Here is a 23,653-nt window from a genome sequence, read left to right on the forward strand (position 1 = left end):
AGGAATGGTAGGGCTCGGGGGTGTGTGCGCGAGTGCTTGTGACAGTATTCGCTTCCTGGGCTCGGTATGAGAGGGCGATCGCAGGGACATGGCGTCCTGTATGAGATCCAGGACGCTCAGCAAGGATGATGTGAATTATAAGCTTCATTTCAGGATGATCAACGAGCAGCAAGTGGAGGACATCACCATCGACTTCTTCTACAAGCCCCACACCATCACGCTGCTGACCCTCTCCACCATCAGCCTTATGTACTTCGCCTTCACGCGGTAAGTGGCGCGGGGAGACGATGTCATTTCCTCGCAGAGCAGCCCGACCGTTACAAATGATTGCTAGCGTTCGGATGGGCGATTCTAATTAACCTCTTCCCTGCTGGAGCGACAAATAGCGCGATAGAAATGCACGATAGAAATAGATGCAAATCTATGTGAGGGCGAGCGATGTGTGTTTTATATACTGTAGATATACGTTACCGTTCGAATGTTCGGGGTCACAGCTGTTTTCATGGAATACAAGGACATTTCCAGCTGTAACGTAATTGCAAAAGGGTTTTCTAACGCGCAATTAGCCTTTTAAACTTCAGCTTGGATTCGTGATCACAACGTGCCATTGGAACACAGGAGTGATGGGAGTGATAAGGGCCGCTGTACGCTACGTTAGAAATCAGCCGCTTCCAGCGCCAATAGTCATTTATAACAGTAACACTGTCTGAGCTCGATTTCTCATCCATTTCATGTTTTAATTTAAAAAAAAATCGGATTTTCTTTCAAAAACAAGGATATTTCGAAGTGACCCTAAACTTTTGAACCCGTGTGTGTGTGTGTGTGTGTGTGTATATATATATAATATATATATATATATATATAAACATTTTTTAATGGTGTGTGGTTCTATATACATCTCTACTGTACATTAGCAAACCGCCGCGGCACTGTTAGGGTTAAGTGTTGATCCTAAATCAGTTCCGTTCTACTAGAAGGTAAATGCAGGGGATCCTCTAAGGGTCAGCAGGTGTCCTCAAGTGACCTGCAGGTCATGCAGCATCCATCCCATATAAGCAGCTGCTTGCGAGGAGATGCTCCGGGGTCAGCCCTTGTGCAGGAGGCTAAATGCCGGCCTGTAAACATGTCTGCTCCGGTGACGGCTCCACGCAGCTATATAACCCACCCAGACAAGATGCCTTCCTATAACCACAAGAACCCCCTCTAGATTGTAAGCTTATGAGCAGAGCCCTCTGTACCTAATCTGTTAGTTCGTCTGTGTGTCATTGTATGAATGTATGTATTGTAAGGAGCGCTACGCATGTTGTGGGTGCGATGTGGATAAAAGATAATAATACTTGTCCTAAAACTACTCTGGTGAGGAGGTGCGATATACTGCAGGCTTAGATATACAAGAAATCCATTACCGTCTGCGGACTATAATGTCTAAATGGTGCTCTTTTACCACGCATATTCCTGTCTGCAGAAAAAATCATTGGATTGACTTTCAAAATGTAAGCAAAGTGATATCAGGGGGTTACCGTGTCTCGTTTAGTTTGTTTAGGGGTGCATACACCGTATCGGCAAGTAACTGTACATTACTTAACATAATCATTTGTGTTTAAAGGGTTAAAACCAAATCTTTAAGATTCCTCTTTATTCCTTTATTCTTCATGACTAACGGGAATGCGTTTTATCCTCTCGCTCCAAGTACTTTATCTACAGTGAAAAGAAACGGGGATCGCGCTTGTTTGTCATGTTTTGCCACCATGAAAATCGCCTATATTTTATAATTCTCTGCAAATTGAAGTATTTCGTCTTCTATACGCAGCTTCCTGTCAGACTGCGATTCCCACGATGGTCCTAGTCACGTTCTAAAAAGAAAGGTCCTGTGATGTCTGAGCATCATGGGAGTTGTAGTTGCAGATATGAGCTGGAGAGCGCCCCTCGACGAGATGCCATTTCTGGGGGGAGGGGGTTCTGACTTTCATCTGTAATCCGCATTCGTTTTTGTTGTAAACTTAGTTTAATAATGTTTGTTTATTTGACATCGTCTCCTCTCTTTAATAATTGATTGTAGATAAATATTTTAGTTATTGTAACATTTATTTAAAAGGCAAACTATTGTATCTTTATTATACAGTATTTGTTGTACAAGGAAGCTTTTACGTGACGTTAGTGCCATATAATAACTTCCTTTTAATCCCCCGGGTGCTGTGTGTAGTTTCAGTGCATGGGAACAGTCACACGGGACATTATATGTGTAGGCGCCCCCTGCTATATACATCCTTATAATACAGATATAATACATAATAAACATCCCTATCATACAGATATATACATAATAAACATCCCTATCATACAGATATATACATAATAAACATCCCTGCTCGGATTAAACATGGAACCCAGACGGCCCATCTAGTCTGCAAGACTCTTAATCGGTACTTGGGTTCGTGGTAGCTTTATGCCAATCCCATGCGTGATTAAAAAGCTTTACAGTGTTAACCTTTACCACATCTGCTGGGTGACTCTTCCACTTTTCTACCACCTTCTTAGTAAAAGTAAAACCTCATTACATGAGATCTAAACCTGACTCTCTTGTTTTAGACTATGGCCTCTTGTTCTAACACTTCTCCTCCTTTGAAATAAACTTCCCTGCCGTACTTTAAATCCCTTTAAGCATTAAAATGTTTCTACCGCATCTCTCCTTCCTCTTCTCCAAGCTACTCGCATTGCGATCCATTTGGCTGTCTGAATACTTTATTTTAGTAGCCCTTCCTTGAACTCTCTAGAGCTATCATGATAATTTTATGAAAAGTGACAAGAGAACGGGTCTTTAGACCTTCATCAAAACTGAAGGCTGTGTTGTCTAAGTGGGACAGCGTCTTTAATGTGTTTTAACGTGCCTGTAATACAGCAGCGCTGTACCCTGCGACACGGCCGGGGATTGATAGATTGATTAGAGAGGCCGGTGGCTGTGCGTTGAATGATTCATTGTGTGCGTAACGCTGGGCCATGTCACCTTAACTTCCACCTGCTGCTTCCCAGCGTAAGAAACCTGACACGTGTTGACCGAAGGCACGGTCAGGTGAAAGGTATTAGCAGGCAAATGGTTAATCTGTATGCGTTTAAAAATCCAAACCATTTGTTAAAACGGGAAAAGCCGTTTAGTTTTAAGATGATGTTGAAAAGCCGTAAGGCTTCTGGACGTGGTCTAGAGGGGGGGCCGCACCAGCCGGGGGGGACAGGAGCGCCCCATGTCCCCTGTCTCCCAGCTTCTAGGGGGTGGTTAAGGTTAATGGTAGATTAATCTATTACAGACACACAAAACCATTAAAGATGCAGTTCCACTTAGACAACCATCCAAGGATCAGTGATTGAGTTCTAAATGCTTCTGTCCCCATTAACCCCTTGTGGACCACAGAAGAACAGGGCACGTGGCACGCTCTGCACACCATTTTTTGAACTGGCCGTCCGTGGCCCCATGTATCAGTTTGTCTCAGTCTGTGAGTTCCAGTTTTGTCATACCCTTTGAATGTACTGTATGTATTGTAAGAAGAGCTGCGTGAATTGTTGGCGCTATAAAAATAAAAGTTAATAATAGTACACCGGTAAGGGGAGATCAGAGAGTCAAATAATCAGTGGCCCTGAGCTGTCAGATTGAATGTGACGATGTACTGAGTGTCATCGCGTTTACATTTACATGCCTGAACCCAGGGGTGGGCAAAGTGTCCGTGGCAAGGTTTGTGAAGGTCCATAGAACATCATTAAATTGTCCACCATGGGTACCAGTAAATGCCCACCATGAGCAATGTTGGTGCCGACCCCTGGTGATGTCATCAGAGAATTCCCTTTCATACTGCAGAAACTTACAGACCCCAATTTGGTCTACGATACCTTGCTAACTGACCGCACGAGATATTGGGGGGGCTGCAAACAGCAATGAGAGTGCATTTTGAATGTGGTGGGAGTTAGGAATGTGATGTCAGAAATGAGGGTTAGCTGAAGACCAAAACTGAAGGGAGTTTTATTGTTTGAAATAGTTTTATTTGGTTTATCAACTTTTTTTTTTTTTTTTTTTAACTTTAAGGTGGCTTTAGTTTGTAGATGCCAGGATCCAATCAGAGATTTGAGTAAAAATTTTTTTTTTTTTTTTTTTTTTTTTTTGTATGATTGTATGTTTTTTAGTCACATCACAAATAAAGTGTTGACTCTGGTGTGTGTGTGTATATATATATGTATGTGTGTGTGTGTGTGTGTGTGTGTGTATATATATATATGTATATGTGTGTATATATGTGTATATGTGTGTATATATATGTATGTGTGTGTGTGTGTGTGTGTGTATATATATATATATATTAGTGTTTTCTTTATATGCAGAGCCACAAGGGTTAAAATGTGTATTTTTTGGTTCTTATTCGTTTGGCTTTCATTGACTGTTTTGGCAAGGATTGAACTCTCTAATCTTGGGAAATATGTAATTGAGCGATAAGAAGCTTTTCTTTTTGGTGTTCTGCAGGTTTTAAATATTAGGAGGAAAAGTAAGTTGGCGTTTCTTCCGAAATGTGTGGATTCCTTTTAGAACAGCTTAGTTTGATCGGACACAAAGTATTGTGCCCCCCTTAGAATGCGAAGACTGCTATGTAAAGCTGCACTTGTTTTCATTGTTGTAAAAAATTAAATGCCGTTCTGTTAAAGAAACAGTGAAATGGATTTATGTGGAATGGATTGTTCTGCGTTAAAGTATCCAAATGCGTGTAATAAGGTAGCTCCAGCCGCCCCTACCATTTACCCCCACAGACGACAGGTAACGTTCTAAGAGCTATGATGTCATGTGCAGCGCACTGTAGGGTTACTAAGGAGGCTGTGCCGGTTAGATGCAATGCTCCATTGTTTGATTGGGGTGGTTACAAGGGGCATCGAAGACATTTCCCCAGCTAGCCCAAGGAGAAGTTACTCAGCTGGGAGCCCGGTCACCTAATGGAGCGATCTGTACTGGGTTGCCACCACCCTAGGCCTGGTCAACCTAAGTGAGAATCCCCTCCTGGTGTTCTTAGGGCTGTGACTAGTCTACGTATCTATCTGCTGCTCCACCAACTAAACTCTTTTCCTTCCTGCCATTCAATTCCCAACTATTTTGTTATAGTTTTTGGAACAGAACAATATTGTAAATTCCCGCTGTACGAATTCATAATTTCAATAAACACGAGGCTTTAGTATTAAATTTTGGCCAAAGCACGTAAGCTCACCTTCCACGTCAAGGGCCCCCATAGAGTGTCACTGAATCAAGACACCGCAGGTGGGCTTTCAAACCAACAAGAGGACCGGCTTTATATACCTCACCCGTTTACCCTTAATAGGGAACTCTATGGAAGTGGGGACTTGACGTGGCAGGTGCTTTGGCCTAAATACGGTACCAAAGCCTTGTGTTTATTAAAGGATTGGATTTGAGTGCCGGGAATTATTCCTCCCAGAGAATAGGGAATGAATGCAGACTTTATATATCCTTTTTTATATATTGTAAATGTTTATAACGAGATAGCTCCTGGCTGTACTTTAGCTTTTGCCTGCAACGTTTCTGGCTTTTACCTTTCTGATACTTTCTCGTTCTGGACTTTAAGGCCAGTTTTGCACCTTGTTTGGGAGTCATGGTTTCCACGTCTAAAGACCTCCTGACCAGAAAGCCTTGAGCGCTGCCAACACTCTTTTATACAAGACGTAGGTCGTTAACGCTGTATATGTAACGAGTTTTAAGGAACCCAAGATAAACGTATGACTTGAGTACTCTGCTCTTGTGATTAAAATAGTTCAATAACCTTAGCAGCACTTTTATTCTTTCTAGACGGTTCAATCACAAAAAACACGTTTAAAGAGCCTTTTCAGTTTCCACCCAATAGGTGCAGTCTTATAATCAGCAAAGTAGTCTACAGACCATTTGGGGTGCAGTAGATGTGAATACATTAAAATTAGATCCTTGTCCCATAGAGCTTACAGTCTTAGTATTAGAAATAACTTTTGTAAGCTTTTTTAAAGCTTTGGGAGCTCCTGCGGTGCACATTGGGAACACACTTTCCATCCGTACATTCCTTTGGCAAGTATGCAGTTGTTTTGGGGATGTATATTCCTTTATTGTCATTTCCCGATTGTCTGCTGGGAATTGTTTCCTCTCCTTTATAACTTTGTTCACAAAGTAACCTCATCTAATGTGCTGTTTTCAGGGAGAACACCAGCCAAGAAGATAACATTTGGAAGGGCATCCTCTCTGTGATCTTTTTCTTCTTAATTATCAGCGTATTGGCTTTCCCAAATGGTAATTATTCACATGGTGTATTTAATATGAAGACACTAACCACTTGGTTCAGTTCTGTTAGCAAACTTTCAAACTTAGCAAAATTTCTGGAAGATATTAGCGTGGTGGTGGTGGGGGGGTGTTTAACAAAATTGGCAGATGTAGTGTATGTTCCATAGTACTATAGGTTATGGATGGTTGTAGATGACATAGGATGATGGGAAATCATCTGTATTACATAGGCGTGTGTTACAGGGTCATGGGAAATCATCTGTAACATATGTGCGTTTATTAGAGGGTCATGGGAAATCTGTGATGTATGCATGTTTTCTGTAACTTTTTCTTTTCCTTGCCCTCTTATTCTAGGTCCCTTTACAAGGCCACATCCAGCTCTCTGGCGAATGGTTTTTGGTAAGTGTGCCCCACTAGGGATTTAGATTATGGCATAGCTCTAGCTAATGGACCCATTATTGCAGGATCATTACATTTATAAAGTTAAAAAAACGTAATTTTACATCTATCACCCTTAGCAGTATTTCTAAAAATGTGTCTTTTGTAAAATAATGTGCAGACCACTGTTTAAAAATAAAAAAAAATAAAAAATGAGCAAAGACGGACCTTATTCTGGAAGATAAATGCTGCACTTACAGCATAGTTACCAGTAGGTGGCACTATATGTCAGCTCCAAATAATATACATTCTTTTGTGAATTAAATTCCAATAATGACACAGAAAGCAGTTCAAATGAACGCCCAACATAAAAGTGAATGTGGAATCCGCACCCAAAGAAACGGGGCTCTTGTGTCTGCGCTCCATGAGTAATATTGGCTGCGGTTTGTGAATTGTATGGCTGCGCCCTTTAGGGAACTCATCCAAAAATTGCAGAATGTTCTGTCCCTTCCCTGGCAGCACAGACAAAAACTAACCTTTTGTCGTTTTTTATTATTATTTAATAAAAGAGGTTAAAAAACACAACTTTGTAGATTTCAGCTCTCGCAGGGTAGACCTAAGCAGCAGAAATCAACACTATTAAGATGTGTGTTTTTCATTAAAGTTTGCATATTCTATATATTAAATAATGGTTCCTTTAAATCTGATCTAATATATGTCTGTTTCTTTTAGGTCTCAGTGTACTTTATTTCTTGTTTCTTGTGTTCTTATTGTTCTTAAACTTTGAACAAGTGAAGGCTGTTATGTACTGGCTGGACCCCAACCTACGCTATGCCACCAGAGAATCCGACATCATGGTAGGTAGTAAATCGGCCCCTACTATACAAAGTATTCGGTAGGATTCTTAACGCGGACCGGCCAAGCTTTTCATACTGTTCAGTTATTTTATGCAAACGACCTATCTCTTGCAGGAATATGCTGTTAACTGCCACGTTATTACCTGGGAGCGGATACTCAGCCACTTTGACGTATTTGCGTTCGGCCATTTCTGGGGTTGGGCCATGAAGGCTTTGCTAATCCGCAGCTATGGCCTCTGTTGGACAATCAGCATCACTTGGGAACTGACAGAGGTGTGTTACTAGACGTAGTCAATTGTACTGTATATTAATATTACACAAGAATCGCTCCAGTAGATTCTACATACAACTTGAAATAAAGTTTACCACTATGATCAGAAAAATTTACGTGAGTTGCGCATTATTATATCAAGATTGTTCTGTAGTGAATAAGGTCAGGACGAAGCCACCTTTTTAAGTTTCATTTATTTGTGTTTAATAACCTCCGTTAACCTCTACTTCAGATTCGAGAAAATCCTTATAGCAGGACTTGGGAAAGTGATATTATAGAAACATTCAAATAAGTAAAGAAGAATAACATTAGTGGAGAAATGCTAGGACAATAATTAGATGCTTCCCTGCAGCGTAAAAAAAATATAGGAACATAGAATTTGATGGCAGATAATATATTGAACCTTGGCCTTGTCTGATGCTGAGGATAGCTTTAGGCCTGTCTCATACATGGCCGGTAGGGGCATTGCCATGGGGGTCTTTCTTATGTTAGCCAGCAGCTGCATGCATGCGCAGGGAGCTCCAGGCACTCGGTTTGCGTATGGTTTGCCTATAGTGCTAAGAAAGCTTAGAAGGCTGGCCTGCCAGAGAGTGATAGATGTGATAGACCTTCGGCAGGAGAAGCTGATGTTAATACAAGGGAGTCAGTGACGATACCAATGGCCTACTAAGGTCTGAAATCTTAAAGCTGATAAAAAAAAAAATATATATATACAGACTAGATTATCCAAATAGCTCTTGCTGTCCCTCAAATCCCGTGTGTGTGTATTTATATATATATATATATATATATATATATATATATTTATATATTTATATTTCTCGGACAAACCGCATTGGCCTGTAGTACTGGGAGCACAGTGCAGACTGTTCAGCATAGCTTACTATGATTACATTTTCTTTCCAAGCTGAGCTCCTGGTGTGACTCCCAACCCTAAGGACTGGGCATTTAATTATTTCTAGCTCTGGATCAGGAGGCATGGGGGTAGCGGCAGAGGGCTGGTGATAGCAGGTACCCAACCAGGCAGTACTGCCTAGGGCATGAACAACATACAGTATATTGTAAGACTATGCCAACTTGGTGTACAAATATACTTTACTCTTTTGAGGGAGTCTTGTGTTGCTTTAAGGCAAAATCTTGTTCTAATGACTGTCCAGTGAAGCTCTTGAATACATGTTACTCTGTAAGCGGTAATGTATGATGTCCATTTCTAGTTTATATTGTTCATTAGACTTGCTTGGATGAGGAACTTGCAGGTCACATCTCTCTGTAAAGTCTTGTCTCCTCTGTGCCTCCTCTTATAATGTGCATCCTTTCTTATTTAGCTCTTTTTCATGCATCTTCTTCCTAACTTTGCTGAATGCTGGTGGGATCAAGTCATTCTGGATATCCTTTTGTGCAATGGAGGTGGCATCTTGCTGGGCATGATTGTCTGTCGCTTTTTGGAGATGAGAAGCTATCACTGGGCAAGCTTCAAGTACGTCCATATGCAGTTATCACTAACGATACCTTCCGTGTATATTTCAGGCTGAATTGAATATAATATATTATAAATATAATATTTATGGTTAAATGACGCACCTTGTTCTATAAGAGTTTTATCATTATCATCATTGATTCTAAAATTAATGCCGGCATTAACAAAGACACGCCAAATAAACGTTTTTACATTCCCTTTTAAGACATTTAGCTGGCCAAATATCTAAAGGTAATGATATCCCTGTTTGTGTATAATCTCACATATTTCTACTGATCATGTAACTGGCCAAATTAAGTGAAGAAACACTTTGTTACTTGGTTAGATTGGATTAAACAGAAATATATGTTGTATGTATGTATTTTTTTATTTATTTTTTTTGCCAGGGACATTCATACTACTACCGGGAAAATAAAACGAGCTGTTCTGCAGTTCACACCCGCAAGCTGGATCTACGTGAGATGGTTTGACCCGAAGTCGTCCTTTCAGAGAGTAGCTGGCGTGTACCTCTTCATGATAATCTGGCAGGTAACCGAGACAAAGGGACGGGGGTGTATACCTCCCAACAGTCCTGTGTTTTATGGAACCGCCCTCTGCAGGCACTGTTCTGCTTTTTTGAGCCGGTTAGAGAGATGCTCAGATCTCCCCTGGGTGTCCCAAGGAAGTGACAATCGATGGAGATCAGTGCTTTTGCAGAAGTTCTATCGACACCGGCAAGGCTTTTGTTCCTTTAACTATTGTTCAGGTTTGGTGGCCGTTCCGAGCAGACCTCCTGCAGACTGCATGCGAGGCTTTAAACCTCCACAGAAAGGCAGTAATGCGGAAAGTTGTGATATCCAATGGCTTCCATAGCGCTGGGTATTTACACTCATAGAAGAAGCCTGCTTTCCCTGACAGACTCATCTGTTTATCACTGAAATGCACCCAATGACACTCTCACCGGGCTTGGCGTTTAATGTTCTTTTTTTATTCTTTCTCCCTTGCTGAAATGGGGTTTTCAGAATTATTGTCTCTCCGGCACACTTTTCTCCATTTAACTTTATAGACAAGGTTGCACATCCAAATGCCAGTGATCCCAAGAGCTTACCCCCGGGTGTTTTTACATCTTTTTAGAAGTACTTTAACTTTGAGTGACATTTTGTTCAGACGGTAAAAGTATTTTTTTTTTATCTTTCTTCCAGCTGACTGAACTAAACACGTTCTTCTTAAAGCATATCTTTGTGTTTCAAGCAAGTCACCCCTTGAGCTTTTGTCGGATTCTCTTTATTGGGGTGATAACGGCACCCACTGTCAGGTAATAAATCCCAACGATCTCTGCTAAAAACAAATGTTAAAATATTTGAATGCACTTTGTATGTTGGCGTGTGCTGTTGTGGTCTGGTTACGAAATATAACATTTCTGCCTTGAACTTGATGACTTTATTATATAGATAATAAAGATGTTATAACATTCGCCTCTCCGCTGCCTAAATGTTCTTGATTCTGAATAACTCCAAAATCCCCAATTGATGCCGGTTTATGTCAAAAAACCTTGTAATAGGCAATCAAACCTGTGTTGCTTTCTTATTAATGATGTAGAAAAGGAGAGAATAATTGGCGACTGTGACACCTTAGCAATGTGAATTTAGTGTATTTCTTTGGTAAAATCCTGCATTTTAGCTATTCAATTACCTGTGTAGTTTAATTATTATTAATAATAGTATTATTTAAACATTCTGGACAATGTTTTTGCAGGCAGTACTATGCATACCTTACAGACACGCAGTGCAAACGCGTTGGGACCCAATGCTGGGTGTTCGGGTAAGTTGTTTTTGCTGCATCTTTCTTTCTTGCATAGCGTCCTCTTTAGGCGATCCACGTTGGAGCGTACATAATTGTTCCATGTAAAGCTGATACGTGGCTCACAATGGCACCTTGTCCCCAAGAAATCTCCCAAGGTGTTGAATGTTTCTTACGATAATCAAACATCGGTCACCGTAGGGGAAGCCTTGTCCATAGGGCCCGGGTTAAATACTCATCTTTTCGGTATAGGCTAAAAACTAGCAGAGCCGAAGGGGATTCCTTGGCTACCCGCAACCCCACTGAAAATGTATATATAAATAAGTTATTCAGTCGATGACTCTTTCTGTGAAACCTCTCTCTTCCCTACAACCAAAAGGCACCGAACACAATGGAGTTGTCTTTGATTTTTTTTTAAATTAATATTAATAACCCAAAATGAGTCCCTTGAGTTTGACGAGTCTTGGTACTAGAAACCATCTACCGTATTCTGTTTGTATGTCTGCAGTATCGTATTTCCCATATCTTTGCTTTTAAGATGTTCTGTAAGCCGCACCATTTTATTCTCTCTTGTTGTATTTTGTTGCCAAAATGGCATCGGATGGGTGAATTAGATGGAGTTAGCAAAGTCTCTGTTAGCCAGGTAAGGACAGAGCTGTAGCGGTCTGGCACTTTGCATGTAGCTCCCAGCACATAGATAACAGAGAGCTGGTTGCCCTGGTATTGACATAGATGTAGAGTTATTCTGCCATTCCCAGGGTGACTGCCTCAGCTTATTTTCTGGACTTTTATATGGATTTCACATGTTGCTGACCAGCAGATACGAAGTGCTGCCCCCTACAGTATGTGGCATTTGTAATAAAGTGACTGATTTCTTTTCTGTGAGTTTATACATCACACATACTGCAGGGCACTCGTGCTGGTCAGCTACAAGGGAAATGGATACATATCCTTGAAAAGGCTGCTACCCTGTGTTAAATTGCTGATCTGTGTATACAGCACCCCTGCTCTATAAGAATAGTTCTATTTGCTTCTTTAGTTAGTTTCCTGCTTTTTTTCTTTTAAGTTTAATGCCTTTTAACTTTTGATGGCTGTTGTGGACAATGTTGAAACTAATCTTGATTTTAACATTTTCTGTAATTTTTTTTTTTTTTTTGACAATGACTGCAGTTTTCCAGATTGGAATAAAGTGTATATTAATATGTGATATTCAGAAATGATACTTTTTTTTTTGTTTTGTTTTTTTACTCAAGTGGTAAGTGTTCCACATTTTCACACATGAATTCAGCGTATGCTTCTAGCATGATTTGTCTATCTCAGACATGATGGCACTCAATTCTAGATTTATTTGTTCATTTATTACAAAGGACAGTAAAAGCTGAGAATATGGAACACTTATTGCTCCCCTTTTATGAACGGGAACAACTATGTCAAATCCATTCTTCGGAGAGCACAAGTTCTCTTCCGTGTCACAAAGCGTGCATTTACTACTCTATTTACTGTATTTGGCATGGAAAGGTTTTTGGTAATGTCTTAGGTTGTAGACAGACACAAGGACATAACAAATCACTGCACAAGGACATAACAAATCACTGCTGTTTGCAGGACCCCTGGGTCCCAGATAGCCCCCAAAGCCCTTTGGTACACAAGTAGAATCTTTGATGCTGGTACTAAGGATGTCTATTGATGAGCAAACTTGTAAGATATGGGCTTCCGCCACCCTCCTGGCCCATGAAGCCCGTGTCTCCAACTACTGGGGTCTTTGGGGTACTAAGGATAAAGCTGACCCTGTATAATGAATAGTTCAAAGGGGAAGAAGACTTTAGAGAAACAGAAGTCCGCTGATTTAACTGTATGTCGCATGGGGCAGCCAAGCTATTCCTCCAAGAGAAATTCTCTGGTTGGACTTTCATGAAGTCAAGAAGTTGAAATCACCGATCTCTCTCGACATCTGTTCCATTAGTGGATCATTTTTATTATAATAAATGTACTTGGGCCCCACCACATGCCAGCACATTTTTGTCTACACCTCTGCTTGTCGCTAAAAACTACAACACACTAATAAAACATCCAATGTTCGGTATGGAAGCGACAAAAATTTGCTGAGATCCTCAGTAGGAGATACAAAAAACGTTGTACGGAAGATTGAAGAGGGATTTCAAATAAAGGAAGATAATTTCTTGTTGATAGTTAATAGGAAATAAATTAAACATGTTTAAGCATTTTCAATGATTCGTTTGCCTGATGGTTCTTGTTTCTTGTTTCCAGTGCAATTGCTTTCCTCGAAGCGATAGTGTGTATCAAGTTTGGCCAAGACCTTTTCAACAAAACCCATTTGTTGTACGTGGTGCTCTGGCTTCTCTGTGTTGTAAGTGGCTGATTATCATTTTGTGTTATCATACTGGTCATTTAAGCAGAAAAATGTACGACTTTATTACAATTACTTATAAAAAGAATACTAGGGTGAAGGATATTGTTTAATACATGGAGACAAGGACTCAACCCAATCTCCGCTTACTCTGGACCTCCTCCCTGCCGGCTGTCTTGGCCGGAGCCGAGTCCCCTGCCCACAGCGCTACAGTATATGATGGCGCTATATAAAACGATAACTAATATTCACTTTACCCTGCAGACTGTCTTACATAGGGTTAAAACCCCTGCCTAACCACACAGCTAGAGAGCGTATAATTCACTCAACATTGTCCTGTGTATTGTAATAATACCAAGGAAAATATTGACTTAAGAAGGTTACATTTTAAGAGTCCTTTAAAGAGGGGTAGAATACATATTTCATTTCTCCTTTTTCAAAGGCACACAGGAGGCCTAACAGACGTGTAAAGCGGTATAATATATTCCTGTGTACAGCGTAGTATTTAAACGTCAAATGTTTATTTTTCCATTGCACTGGAAATGTAAGTCCATGCATCCTTCTGCTCTAGAACCTACATAGAGGCTCGCTACCTACCCACTTGTAATTTTGGTTTCATTTAAAACCCCAGCATGTAGATATAAGGCATGCATTTATTGTTTTTTGGGTTGTCAGTATGCTGTTAAGAAAATAGATAAGGCCGTATCAGCTCTAGAGAAAATGGAGCTTGTAGCTGAAGCTAATACCTCTTTATTGGACCCACGTAAAAACTTGTAAAGTTACAAACGCTCTCTAGCCCTCAGGGGTCTCTTCTTCAAGTGCAAACTGAATGAGAGCTCTTGAGTTCTCTCCTATCATCCGGAGATCGAGCAAGCTTTACATTTGTTGGCCAAATAAAAGGTATCAACTTCAACTAAAGACTTGGATACTCGTAAAGCGGTCAGATTTTTTACATCTGGGTATTAATATTCATCATATTTTTTATGTATACGTGTATCATTTTTATCTTTCAGGCTATAACTACTTTTCTGTGCCTGTATGGCATGGTGTGGTACGCTGAGCACTATGAGCCACGGCAAAAGGTAACCTTATCCTTTTTTATCTGTGTGATCTAATGCTTATCTGTAGACGGGTTTATGCTCCATAGGGCTTTCCGCACCTTAATCACTGGGGGGAGGGGGGGTACTTTTAAAAGGGAGAGTGAAATGAGCAGAAACTGCATTGAATATAAGAATGGACTGGAAACAATTAATTATTGGGCTTCCTTTAACCTCCATCCCTAAATATATGGGGCCCTCATCAGCCACAAGAATAAGTTTATCCAGCCCTGAAAATTCAGTAAAGGGTCCAACAGAGATACTTTTCCAACAAAAAACATGTTATGGCGTATACACGTAGAGAACTGTTCTAGTTCCCAACTGAATGGTTTTGAGGTTGTGGCTCCTCTCCTTATGTGGCTTCTTTGTGTATTTGGCCTCATATACAAATGAAACTGTAAGCATGAAGCCAAAAGATAAAGGGCTTTAAAACCACAAACTTGCTGCTCTCTGGATCGGCATGATTATGACATTGGTGATTGGTGTTGGAAGGTTAAGGCAGCCTTCGAGGGGTGGGGGAGGCGCAGGGAAATTCATTGATACGATCATTTGGCCACAGATCTTTGGTTTACAATAGTGCCTTACCTTTAAAGCAACATCTCCAAATCTATTACACCAGGGAAAGTCAATAAGCACTAGCTAAAGGGTTCAGACCGTTCCCGTTCCAAGTCTACGTGATCTACTCATACATTGGGTCATCCTCATACACCCGGGGCAACGTGTATTCTGCCGGTTACAGAGGAAGACTTTGCCTTCAGCATTTTATAATTATTTTATCTAGCTGATGAAATGTTGTTGAATAACAAGTCGTGCCCTACAACCTTTTCTCATAAGGTAATAATCTGCTCAGCCTAGACACTGTAGCTGATTTATTATCTAAAATAAGACCAAGAAAATGAGATATCCAAACCTTAACAATAAACAAATTTGTTTAAACGTTAAGCAAGCCACATCAAGCACCACCTGACATTATAATAAGTGGACATTCCCACTGGCAAAAAGCAAACATATGACTTTATTGCCTGACTTTTTGGACTTGTTTTATTGTAGGGAAGGTCAAGGGCAACATTATCCGTGGAGTATTTTTATTTGAAGGAAAATTGTTTTTTGGGGTTTTTAAACAGAATATGTTCCAATTTGCCTTAAATATTGTTAACAAACATTTGATTTCTCTTCTTTCAGACGTATTCAGAATGTGAAGACAGCACTTATAATACAGACATCCCCTGGCAACATCCTGAAAAAATAGGCAAGTGTCCAGCGTTTGATTTTTAGTTGGCTGCAGTGATTCGGGGATTAGCTCTTTGCAGCAACAAAGACAGTCCTGATCAGGGTGCAAAAACAAGTATACACCATTTTTTTTTTATTTTACAATTAATTGAGCTAGCCTTTACCAACTAAATACAGGCTGTATGCTGTGAAGAAGGTCTTATTTTGCCTTGACCCATATTGCCAAATGCCGGCTTCCATCTCTGATAGCCTGGCTTTAAGAAACAAAAAGAGGAAAAAAAAGCTAGCTAATATTCACAAAAGAGCCAGCGTTACGCAGTATAATTAGTATCCCCTTAAGTTTCAGTGGAAGGGATTCCATCACCTTTACCCACCATAACCTCAAGTGTTAAGCCAGTATCCCAACCTCATGCTGACGAGTCCCATTAAGGACGAAACAGCTGTCCATGAGTGGTGATCTGGCTACCGCACCTCTTACCCGAGTTTTGTCTAAAGGCTGTCTTGTACAGCGGGCAATTACCTTCAAGGGATCCTTGTATAAAGTGGATATAGAGGCAAAGGTGGTCATTGTTGGCCTTATTTGCATGCGCTTACCCAGAATCCCTTGTGGTTGTGGCAGCACCATGAGATTTCTGAGGGAGAAACAAGCCTTCTGGCTTGTCTGGTGTCTGTAGATGAGTGTTTAATAATACTTCTACTACCCCCTTATTTTGTATCAAATTACAAAGTGTTCTAATATTATCCACAAGATGGCGCCCAAGTACTACTGTTAGGATGATCATTGAAGTCAATAGATTGAAAACTATTTTGCAACTTATTAATACCTTCAATAACTAAAAGCAATGGCAGTCACATGTCTAGCATTCCTAATATATTTCATATAAATACGTGTTCAATCTTCTTGCTTCGTTGTATGCAGTATGTCTTATGAGACCATGGACTATTCTATAGAGTTCTGGCACACAAGAATGCTTATTTTTATGTCATGTTCCCTGTCATTCAAAGTGGGACATTCAAAAGGTTTTCAGGATCCAATGTGTTAGTCTCTTTTTCTTACATTTGCAGTTGATGCCCCAGTGAAGCACAGCGAGCACACAACCTCAAGAAGGAAGAACCGCTCCAGAGCAAAAGTTACCAATGGAGTTGGCAAAAAATAAGTGGGAGATTCAGAGCAAGCGTTGGAAACGGAGCCGGGGGCTGGACCTAGCAGTGAGAATATTCTGCTGAGGTTGTTAAACTTTAGAAGGGTAGAGAATGCATGGGGTACAAACAGATCTTCTTCATGTCGGAGGTTCTCCAGGGAACCTCATGCTAAATGCCAGATCCTGTGTAACCCTGACTTGCGATTCACAGCCTGATCTTATCTGCTCCATAGAATCTTTAGAGAATTTGGAACCTGCGGTCACCATTAAGCTGTTCAGGCAAACCTAACGGCTGCTTACAGCTGAAAATATCAGGTCACTGACCGGCAGCGAACTCCCCTTGGTCATGCGGTATTCTTGGCAAAATATGTCTCCTTCTCTTGCTAAGCGTGTTGAATGTGAATGCTTCTTCTTGCCAAGAGCTAACACTTAAGATTGTTTTTTTTTTTTATTGTGTTGTGATTCTTAAGATTAAGACTTGGATTGATTGTTTGCTGCCTTTTTTTTTTTTTTATTGTTCATAATTCACTCCTCCTGGATTCCAGATATGAAACGGGAGGTAATAGTCAGGATGGCCGGCTTTTAATGTGTTGTTTTCCTTCTGTCTCGTGTACATTTTTATTTACAATCATTACAGAGAGTACTATACATGTTCACATACGTTACATTGAGTTTTATGTATTTCTGATTGGAATGAAGAGGTTAAAGCAGTGTTTCTACCTACAAATGGTATATACAAGGTTTACAGCCATACTGGTTTTTTTTTTAGATGTAAATAGATTTGTGTTTGCTGACTATTATTGCTACCCGCTCACAGGAACGAGTTGGTAGGTGATCACTCAGAACGCACACATCTGCATAATACAGATGCCAGGACACATCCTACATGGTACTGTGTAAAATATAGAAGAGAACAAAAAACTTTGATATTGCCCTGCTTGATTTTAGGTTGGAATGTTTCGGTAGTCAGGAAAAGACAAACTTACAATGTAATGCACAAAAATAAATTATCATTTAAAAAATGCCTGGTAGTCTTATTTAATATTTGGGAACATCCAAATCGACTTATTGAAAAAAACTTTTTTAATATTTATTTACGTTTTAACCATATCTTGCCATCTGTTTTTACAACTTTGTCAAATCCCCACCCCACTGCTTTAGAGTCATTAAAGACTATCTTTTTTTTTTTTATCAGAGTCAAATGGAAACTCTGTAATTTAGTTAAGAGAGGGTTAGGCGATATTGACTGCATTTGTATTGAAAAATGTCTTAAAGGTAGAGTTCAGAGACTTTTTGTTATATAAACCATGTAAGAGAGTTCACAAATTAAATAAATATGTATGTGTACCATGGGAGTGCCCATCTTACCTTCTTATTCACGGGTTCTCCTCTTCGTTAAGTTATTCCTTCCCTATGGTTGATGTCATGCTTGTTGTTCAGGGGGGAATAGAGAGATTAGATGGTACTTGTAAATGAATTTAATTACGCAGAAAGCTGTCAAGGTGAAAGTTCTTGTTAAAAGGTTTTTGTTTTCCGTTCTCTGGGGGAGTTACCCTTCGAGTCCTGCGGTTTGAGAACCCTCAGCGTTTGTACAATGAGGGAGAAAATCAGAACCAATAGTTTTGTTTGATCCCCCTCTACCAATGTTGGTGAAAAGAACGCTGCTCGCCGCAGACGCTTCCCTCACACGCAGAGACTGCCAGCGGCCCCGAGAAAGCAGCCGGTAACTCTGACCATACAAGCTGCTTTCTGCAAAATAACTTCAGCTTCATAACTGTAGGGGCCAAGATTATAAGCCGGAAATGAAGACATATGCAAAACCGTTATCCTGTGAGTATCTGGATAGGAAACGGAGTTCTAAATGTGGTATAGTCATCCGTATAAACCAGATTTTACACCGGCTGGGACAGCAGACATCATATGCTAATCTCCTTAGTATTGCATGTATGTTTTTATACATATTACACACACAGATTTATACATATAGAGAGGATGTCTGTGCAATGAATTTGGGAGGCTTTGATTATCCATGTATGAATTTTGAACTACGTTTCCAAAGTGTGTTAGCATGTACTACGCTAACCTATGTAGTGGTAAAGAATATGCAATGTATGTACGCTGCGGCCATCTTTACTTCCTGTTCTCTTCAGTCCCCATTTCCTTTACAGGTAAATTGCTGGTGATTTCTGAGCGATTACACCGAGAGTATTGATTGTGCCGGATTGCATTGTGACTAAATTATTTAAAGACACAGAATAAGATTTAACTTCATATGCAGTTGCTTATGCAGGTACAGCTTTAGTTTTTAATTAGGTTTTCTCAGAATCAGCTTCTTCCACCCATATGTTAATATTTTCCCCCACAAACAGCAGATACTGCAGATAATATGATAAAAAATACAGCATTTCCTTCAGCGTATGTTGCGATTTGATGAAGGTAATCCTCCCCTATGTCCCAGATCAGATATTGAAAACAAGATATTATCGCCCTTTTTACACTGACTCAGGGCTGTGCTTTATGGCGGTTCAGTCATCCAGAGGTCAGTTAAACTCTCACATAGTTACATAGTAAATAAGGTTGAAAAAAGAAATAAGCCCATCAAGTTCAACCCTTCTACCTAACCTTCCTACTCGTGATCCAAAAGAAGGCAAAAAAAACCGTAATTACTACTTCGAATTCTGCCACCGGGGGGGGGGGGGAATTCCTTCTTGACTCCAAAAGGCAATCGGATTTCTCCTTGGATCCAGAAGCTCTAAAATATAATTATATATATATATATATATATATATATAATTTTATATTTCAGACCCTTTTTTGTGATTTTATGCTGTCCTGCATAAGGGGGGATGAGCCTCTGTCATGTGAATGTCGGTCTTCACCGTAAAAATAAAATTAGCTATGTCACCCAGCTTGTAGATGATTTCTACTTGATCGTGGGATTCACCAGCAAACTGAATATTTATCTATGTCGCTTTATATACTTGATAATAGCTACTTTTTAATATAAGGTAACTAAATCCATTTAAGGGGAATTCTTACTACTTTTATTTTGCTGTAAGATCCTGCCGTTGGCCCCGGTGAAGCTACATGTATGCGCGGGGCTAAATGTATCCAGCCATGGCAAACATGGCTTAAAGCAAAAAGTAAGTGACATTTCCCCGGTTTGCCAGTCCAGGTTACTATTCTACTGTTTCCGGGTCGTCTGTTTTCTATTGTTACGCGCATTCACTGGCTTCATTAATTGGTACACATAATGATAGTTACCCTTTGATCAAACGCACATGTTTTAAGCATGTATGCTTTGTATATAACAAGTGTGCAAATGTGATAATTTTGTTATGGGGAGAGGCATGGCTACAGCTTTGGGCTTTACTTCATTTCACATAACTTACCCAGAAATGCATTATTTTTTACATAAAAAATACATAAAAATACAAAAATACATAAATGTCCAATGAACTGTATTTATGCAGAGAGATCAAGCTGTCACAGTAACGCCGAGATGATCACATAGAAGTGGAGTCCGTGAGGCAGAGAAGAAATAACACCAAACTTGGAGTGATTCATATTAAATCTTCCCGGATTCCTCGTAGTCCGTGTTTATCTGCCAGCTGCGTACGAACCCAAATATTTTGCCTTAAATGTTTCCACCTGTGACCGTTTGATTACAAAGCTTTCTGCACCGGGGCGCCAGATTGAAAGAGACACAAGAATTTCTTAGGTTTCTTGAATCGAGATCAAACACTTGTAGAAAGAGGGCGGTGAGTATTACGGTTTGTACGCAAAAGCTGACATTTTAAGAAAAGTGCCCTTTATATGGTATATAATAAAGCGTGTGGGCGGCACATAACGTGCTAGAGAATATTTTTCTCTTATATTACTATTTATTTCTGGCAGCCAAGTGCTAAATGATCCATACGCCCGCCCTGTTGGCTGTATGTGGAATTACAGGTAAAAACAGATGACAACGCTGTAGTCACTGACCCAAGGGACAATTCCCCTCTTGCTAGCCCTCACCTGCAAGTATATGTGTTTCTACTACTTGGTTTCATATAAAGCAGATGCAGCAAACACAAAAGGTACACTCTGAGTGACCGTTACCTTGACATTTACATCCAAATGCAGAGAGGGATTCATCAGAATCTCCGACACCCAGGTCCTTTGCCCTGCAGAAACATATAGCATAAGCGGAAACTACTTACCTCCATCCCGTTCATGTGTTGGTTCATGTAGGATTTTCAGGGGGTCTCATGAGGACCCCAAGTTAATATGTATTTGGGACTCATCCATTTAAATGAAAGCTGTTCCTGCCATTGATTGGCGGCATGCAGCGTTTTTATAACATACGTTTTTTGGGTTTTTTTAGCAATTAAAATGTATATTAAAGTGTTTACTAAGGACTTTAATAATCATGGTTGGGACAGTAGTCTGTCCCTTATATTCCATATGGGGGAAGTCTGTGACTGAATAATGAATATAGGCTTCTATTACCCATTATATCAGAAGAAAGGAGCTTGGATTTTGTTCCCTCGGTGCATAGGGAGAGAGAGCACAGCATGGTGTGATTGCAATTGTGTGAAGTAGCTCATCTCTAATCAACTTTATCATGAGACTCATTAGCTTCAGGATTGTGGTGTTCTAGAAAAAGACTGTAATTATGAATGTGAATCAGAACCTTTACATCATCAGCTGTAAAATTCAAGAGAAAAAAAATGACCTTGAACAATTTATTAAAGTCAGCAGACAAAAATAGCATTCCTGAATTGAAATCAAAAAGAGTTCTCATCCTGATGTACTCATTCTATAAATCTGGGAGCTGTTTTCAAAGTTCAATCTGCTAAACTTCTCACAATGTATAATTTATTTATAAAATCTTTAACTTGAAAGCCAGCTGTCTTTTGTTTCTAAAAGACCCTGCTCCTTGAAAATGGCAGGTGACATTTTTAATATAGTGGAAAATAACTACTCCTGTACACAAAATGTTTCCCTTCTCCACCAAATTACCCGCTAGACAAAAGCCTGGAGCTTAAGGGTAGCTCCATCGTCTTCAAACAAGGTCCACCCTCTATCCGCCCAACCTTCTAACCCTACCAATTTTACGTGTCCTCCCTTTCTACAAGTGCTTCTTTTTAGCAACAGACCTTTTTTATCCTTTGTTATCCTGATGAAGATTTTAAAGGGTTGAAGCGCACAGTAGCATGTTATTTTGTACATTGTATTAAATAAATGTGCATCAGCTTATTCAAATACAAAGTGCACTGGGAGTTGTTTTTCTGTTTGGTATCTGCGAGGCTTTTTAGAGGTAAACCTCCATCCCAAACCACCTACCATCAAATTCTGCTTTTATGTTTTACTATTGCTGTGTAATGGGGACATTTCCGTGTTATCGTGCTTCGAATAAGAAGATGTTTTCCAAGGATATCATATTCACAGGAGCAGATTGCTCTAGTTTATATATGGTATACTTTAAAACTTAAATTCTTTTCCTCTGTCCTTAAAATATCAGCAATATATTACATTGAAAGACGGACATGCCAGTACATTGGTCTCTGTGTATATATGATGGCACTCACCCAGTACTGGCCATCATCCACTGCTTTGATCAACCATTGCATTGGTTGCGTTCAATAAATATTTATTTTCAAAGGACGCGTCTCCACCAGGTGGAGCTCTTTGAGTAATCAAATTGTCTGCAGCCACATATTGCTTCTGGCTCTGAATAAGCCATACAGTTTTACAGTCAGTGGAACTAAATCTTTTGAGTCGCTTCAGCTGTTTTCCATATGCAGCATACTTTAAAGTTTTTCTTCCCCTCAAAGATAACATCCGATTTTTCCTTCAAGAATTTTATCCTGTTTTGAGGAGGAACTTCGGTTCCAAAGGAAATGTTTGTTTCCATAGTATGTGTATTGGCCCCTTAAAAAACAATAAGCCATAGGTGAGATACAGTTTCAGTATAATAATATTTAACTTGTATGCCAAAGTATTTCTGCTACTAGCGTCAAGATACTCCAACCCATTTCCCCTAGAGAAATACACTGTAGAACCACCAAGTCTGCTTAGACTGCAGTATGGTGATTATTGAAAGTGCTCACTGAAGCAAGATTTTACAAAAATATATTATTCACATGGAAGGAATAAGAACACTCTGATTAGTGCATGAGCATGGATTGAAAATATAAATTTAGTGGTTAAAGAAGTCAAATAAAAAAATATTAGTATTATGAGTTTTCCACTAGTCAAACTATATAGGCCACATTTGACTGATTATGGCCAACCTTGCCTTGTCGTCTATTTTGGCTTCATGTCAAATATCCACGTTTTGGAGGTGGAGAAGAATTGTCATGATGCCTTTTATATAGGTTGGGAAACTTAGCTGATTCTTGCATTACCACAGGGGAAGCTACAAGACAAAAGTTGGATTTAGAAGGAAAAGGCCTCAAAGAGAAGGTGAAGGAGACGGCACAATGGACAGCAGATTCTGTATGCTCGGACATATTTCATATAAATACGCTTAGGCAAAAGATGTTTGAGGGGCTCCAATACATAAAACACTTTTTCCATTCGCCAAGTCGTTGACCAAGTGTGAACCCGCTGAAGAAGACCATAGAATGACAAACATGCTTTAAGCTGTGTTTATTATTTTTAAGGCAATGCCTAAATAGTTAGCTTTTTATAGTTTTTGGGGCACTCACTCTTCTCACTTAGCTTTGTGAATTACTAAATTGCCAAATGCCACCTCATTACCAACAGAGGACAAAAGGGGCT

General features: G+C 39.8%; 1 protein-coding gene across 1 annotated transcript; it reads left to right on the forward strand.

The window, feature by feature from the left end:
* The first annotated feature begins 32 nt into the window (after positions 1–32).
* Positions 33–17,166, forward strand: PTDSS1 (phosphatidylserine synthase 1). The gene is made up of 13 exons (XM_053467153.1): positions 33–267; positions 6,204–6,295; positions 6,641–6,685; positions 7,397–7,521; positions 7,636–7,794; positions 9,118–9,269; positions 9,656–9,797; positions 10,451–10,563; positions 11,004–11,069; positions 13,317–13,416; positions 14,430–14,498; positions 15,696–15,762; positions 16,809–17,166. Exons 1-13 carry the CDS (start codon positions 89–91, stop codon positions 16,898–16,900), a joined length of 1,401 nt encoding a protein of 466 aa, XP_053323128.1. The 5' UTR covers positions 33–88; the 3' UTR covers positions 16,901–17,166.
* Positions 17,167–23,653: the final 6,487 nt, after the last annotated feature.

Source organism: Spea bombifrons, chromosome 5 (genome assembly GCF_027358695.1).
Source record: "Spea bombifrons isolate aSpeBom1 chromosome 5, aSpeBom1.2.pri, whole genome shotgun sequence".
In the NCBI taxonomy this organism is placed as follows: Eukaryota; Metazoa; Chordata; class Amphibia; order Anura; family Pelobatidae; genus Spea; species Spea bombifrons.